Source organism: Pristis pectinata, chromosome 3, assembly GCF_009764475.1.
Source record: "Pristis pectinata isolate sPriPec2 chromosome 3, sPriPec2.1.pri, whole genome shotgun sequence".
Taxonomy (NCBI): domain Eukaryota; kingdom Metazoa; phylum Chordata; class Chondrichthyes; order Rhinopristiformes; family Pristidae; genus Pristis; species Pristis pectinata.
In genome coordinates this window covers 99,284-111,745 of record NC_067407.1, presented here as the reverse complement: position 1 = coordinate 111,745, position 12,462 = coordinate 99,284, and the positions used below count along the sequence as shown (strand labels likewise).

Sequence of the window (12,462 nt, the reverse complement as noted above, 5' to 3'; positions counted from 1 at the left end):
ACAAGTTGCGTAAGTGAGCAAATGCATTGCAGATGCAGTTTAATGGGGACAAGTGTGACATTGTCTACTGTAATTCTAAAACTGGCAAATGGGTTCTCTGAATGGTGATAGAATGGGAGAGGGAAGTTACAACAAGACTGGTTGACCAAGTTTTCGGGGAGAGTGGCTGGGCAGTTGGTCAGGACTCTTCCAGCTGGGATCCAATCGGATGGTCTGTTTGGGCGTTTAACCCACATCTCTGACGTTGCAGGAGCTGGCGAAGCAAACCACTGAGTGGCCAGAGAAGGCCAACCTACGCCTGGCGCTGGATGCCATGAAGGTGAGAGGATGGTGAGGGGAGGAGTCTCTGGATTCCAATGGGAGCTTCAAACACAGACCCCTTACTAAAGCAGAACATGCAGTCAGCCAGAGGAATGCAACCAATTCTGGGTCCAGGGATCAGGATAGTGTCCAGGCCCTAGAGTAGTCCATGGGTGAGGGACCTCAGCTCACTGGTGAGATTGGGAAAGATGGGGCTGTTCCCTTAGGGTAGAAATGAGTATCACAAATTGTGTTTTCAGAATAAGGTTACAAAATGAAACACACTGTAGACCTAGTGACAGGCAGTAACTTACTGTAGCGTGGGCTACAGGTAATAACACATTGTAGACACAGGATATGGACTATAACATACTGGACACATTGTACAGGATAAATCACACTGTAAACACAGGGTACTACACACTACAAGTCGTAACACATTGTGGACACAGGTTATGTGGCAACTACAGGTGGTAAGACACTCTGGAGTCAGGAGATAGACCACAAGCAGTAACACACTGTAGACATGGACGACCAGGTAATAACACCCTGTAGATCTTGGGACTAGGCAGTAGCAATGCACTGTAGACCTGGGCTACAGGCAGTGGTAACACAGTGAATACATTGTAAACCCAGACTACAGGAGGTAACAGATTGCAGATACAGTATAGGCTACAAGTGCTAAACCACTCTACACATTGGGCTGGAGGCAGTAACACTTTGCAGACACAGGTTATAAACAGTAGCACACTGCAGCAATGGACTGCATAGAACATAGAACACTACAGCACAGGAACAGGCCCTTCAGCCCATAATCTCTGTGTCAACCATGATGCCAATTAAACTAATCCCACCTGCCTACACATGATAAATATCACTCCATTCCCTGCATGTTCATGTGACTGTCTAAATGCCTGTTAAATGTTACTGTTGTATCTGCTTCCACCACCTCCTCCCCTCCCCCAGGCATCACATGCCAGGCACCTACCACCCTCTGTGTAATAAAAAACAAGTTGCCTCGCACATCTCCTTTAAACTTTGCCATCCTTGGATTAGGACTCAGACTATCTAACCTATCTATGCCTCTCATTATTTTGTGTACTTCTATCAGATCACTGCTCAGCCTCCAACACTTCAGAGGAAAAGATCCAAGTTTCTCCAGCCTCTCCTTATAGCTGATGCTCTCTAATCCAGGCAACATCCTGGTGAAACCATTTTGCATCCTCTCCAAAGTCTCCTGCCTCTTTTTAATAAAGCCTCAGCCAATGAAGGAAAGCATGCCATACACCTTATTTACTATGTGCTAGTGTTGCCATTTACAGAGAGATATGGACTTGCAAAACACTGCAGATGTGGGCAACAGGCGATAACACACTGCAGATGTGGGGAACTGGCGGTAACACACTGCAGAAAGTCACCCCACCCCCTCACTTTGGTAAGTCAGACCACCAGGCTGTGCTCCTCCCTGCATACAAGCAGAAACTGAAACGGGAGGATCTGGTATAGAGAGTCTTGCAGTGCTGGTCTGAGGAAATAGATGAGCTTCTATGCAACTGCTTTGAGACAGTGGACTGGTCCATGTTCAAAGACTCAGCTGCCAGCCAAGATGAGTATGTCACCACCATCACAGATTTTATCAGCAAATGTGTTGACGACTGTGTACCAAAGAGGACAATACGGGTGTTCCCAAACCAGAAACCATGGATGAACCAGGAGATCCACTCCCTACTGAAGTCGACTGCTGCATTCCAATCAGGTGACCCTAACCTTTACAAGAATTCGAGATATGACCTTCAGAAAGCTATCAGGAATGCCACGGTTCAAAATAGAGTCCCAGACCAGCTATCAGTTGTGGCAGGGTTTACATGCTGTAATGGGCTACAAACTGAAGTTGGGCAGCATTGTTAACAACAGCACATCCCTTCCTGATGAGCTTAATGCATTCTATGCATGGTTTTAACACCCACCCTGACAGCCTCCAATGCAACTGAACCCCTGGTCATTGTTGAAGACGTAAGATCACCAAACTCCGAGACCTGGGACTCCACACCTCCCTCTGCAGCTGAAGCCTTGACTTTCTGACCAACAGACCACAATCAGTGAGGATAGGCAGCAACACCTCCAGCACGATCATTCGCAACATGGTGTCATGTCAACAACCTTTCCCTCAATGTCAGCAAGACAAAAGAGCTGGTCATTGACTTCAGGAAAGGGGGCGGTGTACATGCTCCTGTCTACATCAATGGTGCTGAGGTTGAGAGGGTTGAGAGCTTCAAGTTCCTAGGAGTGAACATCACCAATAGCCTGTCCTGGTCCAACCACGTAGACACCACAGCCAAGAAAGCTCACCAGCACCTCTACTTTCTCAAGAGGCTAAAGAAATTTAGCACATCCCCTTTGACACTCACCAACTTTTATCAATGCACCGTAGAAAGCATTCTACCTGGATGCATCATGGCTTGGTACGGCAACTGCTCTGCCGGAACTGCAAGAAACTGTAGAGAGTTGTGGACACATCCCAGCACATCAGGGAAACCAGCCTCCCCTCCATGGACTCTTGTCTATAGCTCTTGCTGCCTTGGTGAAGCAGCCAACGTAATCAAAGACCCCACCCACCCAGGTCATTCTCTCTTCTTCCCTCTCCCATTAGGCATAAGATATCTTTATTAGTCACATGTGCACTGAAACACACAATGAAATGCATCTTTTGTATAGAGTGTTCTGGGGGCAGCCCGCAAGTGTCACCACGTTTAATGGAGCCTGAGAGCACATACCACCAGGCTCAAGGTCAGCTTCCATCCCACTGTGATAAGACTATTGAATGGTTCCCTTACACGATAAGATGGACTCTTGACCTCACAATCTACCTTGTTATGACCTTGCATCTTATTGCACTTCCTCCGTAGCTGTGACACTTTACTATGTGTTCTGCTATTGTTTTTACCCTGTGCTACCTCAATGCACTGTGCAATGAATTGATCTGTATGAATGATATGCAAGACAAATTTTTCGCTGTACCTCAGTACAAGTGACAATAATAAACTAGTACCAATACCAATGTGGGCAACAGTTGGTAACACACTGTAGCTATGAGTTACAGGTATTAATGCACAACAGACATGGGCAACAGGTGATAACACACTGCAGACATGAGCTACGTTGCCTGTATTTATTTTCTGGGAGGTTTCACTGCCTTTGTTGATTTCACCTCGTTCTTTGCTCTGTGTCTCCAGGACTTAGCTCAATACGTGAATGAGGTGAAGCGTGACAGTGAGACTCTTCGAGAGATTGCCCAGTTCCAGCACTGCATCGATAACATGGTGAGTGAGGGGCAATCTGTGTGAAGAACCGTTGCCCCACCTCCCCACCACATATTCTGCTGCCTTTGGTTCCCTGAGATGTGACTGAGTGTAAATGTCTATGTTGCAGAATCAGCCGCTGGAGATCTACGGACGGCCCAAGGTGGATGGGGAGCTACGGATACTCACTCTGGACAAACGAGGTCGGCAGGACCGGTGAGTGGCAAGGTGCCTCTATTGGAGCTATAGCTGCTCACTGTAAATGCACTGTGGCTATGTGGCTATGAGGTTACTCAGCATAACAGAAATGACAATGGTGTTAGTCTGTGAATGTGCACACCTGCATGCGCGCGCGTGTGTGTAGACACCTGAATGTGACTGTGCCCATGAGAACTGTATTGAATCTCCCTGACCTGCAGCTTACTCCCAGCCATGTCTTTCTCCATATCCCTTGCTGTCCTGTCCTGCCTGCTCCACTGATCCCAAGAACAACAGAGTCCTGGCCAATGTGTGGGGGCTCCCTGATATCACGCTGAACAGCAGGGATTTTCCCCTGTTGTGCTCCACCCCACCCCTTGAGGGACATCAGTCACTGAGTTACCTCCAGACCCTGGCCTCAGTCCTCCACATTCTGGAGCATGCTCTCATGCTGTCCTCAGACTGTAGCTGACACTGTAAATGCAGTGACCAGCTACACTCTGTCCGCAGAGACCCTGTACAGCCACTTCCCTCCTGGAGTGGGTGTCACAGTGCCTGAGGGGAGGTGGACTGAGGTGAAACAGGTAGGTGCTCCTTTATGGACCTGTCAATTCCCGTTGCTGAGACACTGACCAGATATCATATGTATTCTCTCCCGGCCCAGCTATGCCTTCCTGTTTGACAAAGCAGTCATTGTGTGCAAGAGGCGAGGAGACAACTATGAAATGAAGGAAATTATCGACCTGAACAGCTACAAGATCACCAACAACCCAACAACAGACAAGGAAAACAAGAAGGTGTGTGAACCAATTGAGGTTCCCATCAGCAACTCCCCTTCCCAGGAACCACCCCCCACTGCTTCTCTCTTCCTCCACTCCGTTTCTCCTTATCCCCCACCCCTTTCCACCCCATCACACCATCCCTCACCCTTTCCTTTCCCACCCTTCACCATTTTATCTCTCAGTCTGACCCTCCCCATTCCCCATCCTCACCTTCACCCACTCTGTCCCTACCAATCCCCTGCTTCAACCATCCAGATTTTCCACCCCATCCTCCATGGACCTGCCCCTACACCCCACCCCATCTCTTTGAACCCCTCCAGTCACAACACCCCTCCCCATAGAACATAGAACAGTACAGCACAGTATGGGCCCTTGGGCCCACAACATTGTGCCGACCTATACAAACTTACTCCATGATCAATTGAACCCTTCCCTCCTACACAGCCTATAACCCTTCATTTTTCTTACATCTATGTGTCTACCTAAAAGTCTTTTAAATATCCCTTTTGTATCAGCCTCTATCACCACCCACAGCAGTGCATTCCAGGCACCAACCACTCTGCAAGAAAACATACCTCTGCCATCTCCACTAAACTTTCCTCCATTCACCTGAAATGGACATCCTCTCGTATTGGCCATTGCCACCCTGAGGAAAAGGTGCTGGCTGTCCACTCTATCAATGCATCTCATAATCTTATACATCTCTATCAAGTTGCCTCTCATCCTCCATCACTCCAAAGAGAAAAGCCCTAGCTCGCTCAACCTTTCCTCATAAGACATGTTCTCTAATCCAGGCAGCATCCTGGTAAATTTCCACTGTACCCTCTCTAAAGCCTACACATCCTTCCTATGATGAGGCGACCAGAACTGAACACAATATTCCAAGTGTGGTCCAACCAGAGTTTTGGAGTTGCAACATTACCTTGTGGCTCTTGAACTCAATCCCCCGACTAATGAAGGCCAGCACACCATATACCTTCTTAACCACCCAATTAACTTGCGTGGCAACTTTGAGGGATCTATAGACTTGGACCCCAAGATCCCGCTGTTCCTCCACACTGCTAAGAATCCTGCCATTAACCTTATGCTCCCCCTTCAAGTTTTATTTTCCAAAGTGTATCACTTCACACTTCTCTGGATTAAACTCCATCGGCCACTTCTCCGCCCAAATCTGCATCCTGTCTATATCCCAATGAAACCTGTGACAACCTTCTATACCATCCACAACACCTCCAACTTTCGTGTCATCTGCAAAATTACTAACCCACCCTTGCACATCCTCATCCAAGTCATTTATAAAAATCACAAAGAGCAGGGGTCCCAGAACAGATCCGTGTGAAACAGCACTAGAAACCGACCTCCAGGCAGAATACACTCCATCTACCACTACCCTCTTTCTTCTATAGATGGCCAATTCTGTATGCACACAGCCAGGTTTCCTTGGATCCCATGCCTCCTGACTTTCTCAATAAGCCTTCCATGAGGAACCTTACTAAAATCCATATACACCACATCCACTGCTCAACCTTCATCAATGTGCTTTATCACATCCTTAAAGAATTCATTCAGGCTTGTGAGGCACAACTTTCCCCTCACAAAGCCATGTTGACTATTCCTAATCAGCCTATGCTTCTCCAAATGCCCATAAATCCTGTCTCTAAGAATCTTCTCCAGTAATTTGCCCACCACTGAAGTAAGACTCACTGTCCCGTAATTCCCAGGGTTATCCCTACTCCCTTTTTTAAACAAAGGAACAACATTTGCCACCCTCCAATCATCTGGCACTACTCCTGTGACCAATGAGGGTACAAAGATCATCACCAAGGGTGCAGCAATCTCTTCCCTAGCTTCCTGTAATAACCTTGGATATATCCCATCTGGTCCTGGTGACTTATCTATCCTCATGTTTTTCAAAAGTTCCAGCACATCCTCTATCCTCACATCGACATGCCCTAGCATATCAGCCTGTTGTACACCATCCTCATGAACGTTAATATCTCTCTCACTGGTGAATACTGAAGCAAAGTATTCATTAAGGACCTCTCCTATCTCCTCTGCCTCCAGGCATATTTCCCCCTTTATCCCTGAGCAATCCTACCCCCACTCTAGTCATCCCCTGTTCTTTGTGCATGTGTAGAACGTCTTGGGGTTTTCTTTAATCCTACTCTCCAAGGCCTTCTCATGTCCCCTTCTAGCTCACCTAAGTCCCTTCTTAAGCTCCTTCCTAGCTACCTTATAATTCTCAAGAGCCCTGTCTGATTTTTGTTTCCCATGCTTCCTTCTTCCTCTTGACCAAATGTTCCACTTCTCTTGTCAACCATGGTTCCTTCACCCTCCCATCCTTTCCCTGTCTCAGTGGGACAAACCTATCCAGAACCCCATGTAAGTGGTCCCTAAACAACCTCCACATTTCTTCTATGCATTTCACTGAGAACATATTTTCCCAATTTATGCTCCCAAGTTCCTGCCTAACACCATCGTAATTAGCCCTCCCCCAATTAAATGCTTCCCCATATTGTGTCCTCCTATCCTTGACCATGGCTATGCTAAAAGTCAGGGAGTTGTGGTCACTATCTCCAAAACGCTCACCCACCAAGAGGTCTGTCACCTGACCAGGTTCATTGCCTAGTACTAGGTCCAGTATGGCCTCTCCTCTAGTCGGCCTGTCCACATACTGTGTGGGAATCTTTCCTGGACACCTGACAAATTCTGCCTTATCCAAACCTTTTGCACTAAGGAGGTGCCAATCAATATCAGGGAAGTTGAAGTCACCTATGACAACAACCCTGTTATTTTTGCACCTTTCCAAAATTTGCCTACTCATCTGTTCCTCTGTGTCCTGGTTGCTATTGGGGGGCCTATAAAATACTCTTAATAGAGTGATTGTTCCCTTCCTGTTTTATGACTCAGTAGACAATCCCTCCGTGATGTCTTCCCTTTCTGTACCTGTGATACTATCCCTGATTAGCAATGCCACTCCCCCCTCCCCTCATCTTTTACTTCTCTCCTTATCCCATGTTATGCCTTTTATTTAAGAAAGGCAGCAGGGATACCCAGGCAACTACAGGCCAGTGAGCCTAAATCAGTGATGGAAAAGATATTGGAAGGGGTTCTGAGAGGCAAGATTTATTTGCATTTCAAAAGCCAAGGACAGATTAGGGATAGTCAGCATGGCTTTGTGTATGGCAAATCATGAGTTTCACTGAGTTTTATGAAGAGCTGTCCTAGAGGATTGAGGAGGGCGGGGCAGTGGATGTCAACAGGGTCTTTAGCAAGACCTTTCATGATGTCTGACATGGTAGGCTGGTATGGAATGCCAGAGTACGTGGGATCCAGGGTGAGCAAGCCAGTTGGATACAAAATTGGCTTGGTGGTAAGAGTCAGAGGGTGGTAGTGGAGAGTTGTTTTTTAGATTGGAGGCCTGTGACCAGTGGTGTGCCATGGATCAGTGCTGGGTCCACTGTTGTTTCTCATGTATATCAATGATTTGGATGAGAATCTACATGGCGTGGTAAGTTTGCAGTTGACATCAAAATTGGTGGAGAGTGAAGAAGGTTGGGTTACAACAGGATCTAGATCAACATCTGACACATGGAGGTTGTTTAAAGACCAGCTGCACAGAGATCAGGACTGGTTAGTTCCAGTTAGAAGGAAGGACAGGGATGGCAAGGTTCAGGAACCTTAGATGACGAGACAAGTAGTTAATTTAGTCAAGAAGAAGAAGGAGGCATATGTAAGACTTAGGAAGCTGGAATCGAACAGGATGCTTGAGGACTATAAAGGAACCAGAAAGAAACTCAAGAAGGAAACATGAAAAGTCCTTGGCGACTAGGATTAAGGAATCCCAAGGCATTCTACACATACATCAAGAGCAAGAGAATAACTAGGAAGAGAACATAGAACATTACAGCACAGTACAGGCCCTTCGGCTCATGATGTTGTGCCAATATTTTATCCTGCTCTAAGATCTATCTAACCCTTCCCTCCCACAGACCCCTCCATTTTTTCTATCATTCATGTGCCTATCTCTCTTAAATGTCCCTAATGTATCTGCCACCACCACCTCTGTCAGCATTGCATTCCACGCACCCACAACTCTCTGTATAAAAAACATACCTCTGACATCCCCTCTACACCTTCCTCCAATCACCTTAAAATTATGTCCCCTTGTGTTAGCCATTGTCGCCCTAGGAAAAAGTCTCTGACTATCCACTCGATCTATGCCTCTTATCATCTTGTACACCTCTATCAAGTTTCCTTTCATCCTCCTTCACTCCAAAGAGAAAAGCCCGAGCTCGCTCAATCTATCCTCATAAGACACGCTCTCCAGTCCAGGCAGCAACCTGGTAAATCCCCTCTGCACCCTCTCAAAAGCTTCCACATCCTTCCTATAATGAGGCGACCAGAACTGAACACAGTACTCCATCTAACCAAAATCTTATAGGGCTGCAACATTACCTCGCAGCTCTTGAACTCAATACCACGACTAATGAGGGCCAACACACCATACACCTTCTTAACAACCCAATCAACCTGCACGGCAACCTTGGGATCTATGGACGTGGACCCCAAGATCCCTCTGTTCCTTCACACTAAGCAGTCCTGCCATTAACCTTGTATTCTGCCTTCAAATTTGATGTACCAAAGTGTATCCCTTCACATTTTTCTGGGTTGAACTCCATCTGCCACTTCTCAGCCCAGCTCTGCATCCTATCAATGTCCTGTTGTAACCTACAGCAACCTTCTACACTATCCACAACACCACCAACCTTCGTGTCATCAGCAAACTTACTAACCCACCCTTCCACATCCTCATCCAAGTCATTTATAAAAATACAAAGAGTAGGGGTCCCAGAACAGATTCCTGTGGAACACCACTGGTCACCGAACTCCAGGCAGAATACGGTCCATCTACCCCCACCCTCTGTCTTCTATGGGTGAGCCAATTCTGAATCCACACAGCCAAGTTTCCCTGGATCCCATGCCTCCTGACTTTCTGAATGACCCTTCCATGAGGAAACTTATCAAACACCTTACTAAAATCCATGTACACCACATCCACTGCTCAACCTTCATCAATGTGCTTTGTCACATCCTTAAAGAATTCCATCAGGCTCGTAAGGCAGGACCTGCCCCTCACAAAACCATGTTGACTGTCCCTAATCAGCCTATGCTTCTCTAAATGCCCACAAATCCTATCTCTGAGAATCTTCTCCAGTAATTTGCTCATCATTGAAGTAAGACTCACTGTCCTGTAATTCCCAGGGTTATCCCTACTCCCTTTCTTAAACAAAGGAACAACATTTGCCACCCTCCAATCATCTGGCACTACTCCTGTGGCCAGTGAGGGTGCAAAGATCATCACCAAGGGTGCAGCAATCTCTTCCCTTGCTTCCCATTATAACCTTGGATATATCCCATCCGGCCCCAGTGACTTATCTATCCTCACGTTTTTCAAAAGTTTCAGCACATCCTCTTTCCTCACTTCGACATGCCCTAGCGTATCAGCCTGTTGTACAACATACTCACAAACATCAAAGTGTCTCTTACTGGTGAATACTGAAGCAAAATATTCATTAAGGACCTCCCCTACCTCTTCCGACTCCAGGCACAAGTTTCCTCTTTTATTCCTGATCGGTCCTACCCTCACTCTGGTCATCTCCCTATTCTTCACATACATGTAGAATGCCTTGGGGTTTTCCTTAATCCTATTCACCAAGGTTTTTTCATGCCCCCTTCTAGGTCCCTCTAATTCCATTGTTGAGCTCCCTCCTGGCTACCTTGTAACTCTCCAGAGCCCTGTCTGATCCATGCTTTCTAAATCTTAGGTAAGCTTCTTTCTTCCTCTTGACAAGATATTCTACATCTCGTGTCAACTACGGTTCCTTCACTTGACCATCCTTCCCCTGCCTCAGTGGGACAAACCTATCCAGAGCCCCATGCAAGTACTCCCTAAACAACTTCCACATTTCCATAGAACAATACAGCACAATACAGGCCCTTCTGCCCACCATGTTGTGCCAACATTTAAACCTTGCTTGAGACTATCTAACCCCTTCCTCCCACATATCCCTCTATCTTAAATTCCTCCATATGCTTATCTAACAATCTCTTGAATTTGACCAATGTATCTGCCTCCACCACCACCCCAGGTAGTGCATTCCATGCACCAACCACTCTCTGGGTGAAAAACCTCCCTCTGATATCTCCCTTGAACTTCCCACCCATTACCTTAAAGTCATGGCCTCTTGTATTGAGCATTGGTGCCCTGGGAAAGAGGCGCTGGCTGTCCACTCTTATCTATTCCTCTTAATATTTTGTACACCTCTATCATGTCTCCCCTCATCCTCCTTCTCTCCAAAGAGTAAAACCCTAGCTCCCTTAGTCTGTCCTCATAATCCATATTCTCCAAACCAGGCAGCATCCTGGTAAATCTCCTCTGCACCCTTTCCAACGCTTCCACATCCTTCTTATAATGAGGCAACCAGAACTGGACACAGTACTCTAAGTGTGGTCTAACCAGAGTCCATTGTGCACTTCCCCAAGAACATTTCCCAATTTACTCTGCCAAGTTCCTGCCTAATAGTACCATAGTTCCCCCTCCCCCAATTAAATACTTTCCTACATTGTCTGCTCCTATCCCTCTCCAAGGCGGTAGTAAAGGTCAAGGAGTTATGGTCACTATCTCCAAAATGCTCTCCCACCAAGAGATCTGAAACCTGATCAGGCTCACTGCCTAGTATAAGGTCCAGTATGGCCTCTCCTCTTGTCGGCCTGTCCACATACTGTGTCACGGATCCTTCCTGGACACAACTAACAAACTTTGCCCCATCTATCCCCTTTATACTAAAGTGGTGCCAATCAATATTAGGGAAGCTGAAATCACTAATGACAACAGCCCTGTTATTTTTGCACCTCTCCAAAATCTGCCTGCTGATCTGCTCCTCAGCATCTCTCTGCTATTGGGGGGGCTCTGTAGAATACTCCCAATAGAGTGATCGCTCCCTTCCTGTTTCTGACTTCCATCCAAACTGGCTCAGTAGACGGTCCCTCCAGGACATCCTCCCTTTCTACAGCTGTGACACTGTCCCTGATCAGCAAAGCCACTCCCCCACCTCTTTTACCTCCGTCCCTGTCCCTTTTGAAACATCTAAACCCCGGAGTATCCAGCAGCCATTCCTGCCCTTGTGACAGCCAATTCTCTGTAATGGCCACCACATTGTAGTTCCATGTACTTACCCACGCTCTAAGTTCATCACCCTTGTTTGATACTTCTCACATTGAAGTAGACACATTTCAGCCCATCCAACTGACTGCAATTTTGCCCTTTCAGCTGCCTTTCCTTCCTCACCGTCTTTGCATACGTTTCATTTACTTGTACACTAAATGCACCAACTATCACTTGGGTTCCCATCCCCCTGAAAAACTGCTCAAGGATAAAAGAAGGAATTTGTGCTTAGAGGCAGAGGATGTGGCCAAGAACCTAAATGAGTGCTTTGCATCAGTGTTTACCAAGGAGAAGGATGTAGAGGATCGTGAGATCAGAGTGGAGCATGCTAAAATGCTAGGGCATTTTGAGGTTAGGAACGAGGTAGTGTTAGGTCTCTTGAAAAAAACATTAAGGTGGGTAAGTCCCCAGGGCCCGATGAGATCTACGCCAGGTTATTGAAAGAGTGGAGGGATGAGATTGCTGGGGCTTTGACCAAGATATGTGTATCTTCGCTGGCCACAGGTGAGGTCCCAGAGGACTGGCGGGGAGTGAATGTTGTTCCTTTGTTCAAGAAGGGAAATAAGGATAATCCTAAAAATTATAGACTGGTGAGTCTCACTTCAGTGGTAGGGAAACTAATGGATTCTTTGGGAAAAGATTTAAGAGCATTTGG

At 46.7% G+C, this 12,462-nt stretch overlaps 1 protein-coding gene across 1 annotated transcript in view; it reads left to right on the top strand.

The window, feature by feature from the left end:
* LOC127568331 (guanine nucleotide exchange factor VAV3) overlaps nucleotides 1–12,462 on the top strand; it is a 165,278-nt gene that overhangs the window by 87,273 nt on the left and 65,543 nt on the right. The window contains exons 11-14 of the mRNA XM_052011949.1: nucleotides 251–319; nucleotides 3,534–3,620; nucleotides 3,730–3,815; nucleotides 4,462–4,594. Of these exons, the coding sequence (XP_051867909.1) occupies nucleotides 251–319; nucleotides 3,534–3,620; nucleotides 3,730–3,815; nucleotides 4,462–4,594 (375 nt within the window). The remainder of the gene's footprint in view (nucleotides 1–250; nucleotides 320–3,533; nucleotides 3,621–3,729; nucleotides 3,816–4,461; nucleotides 4,595–12,462) is intronic.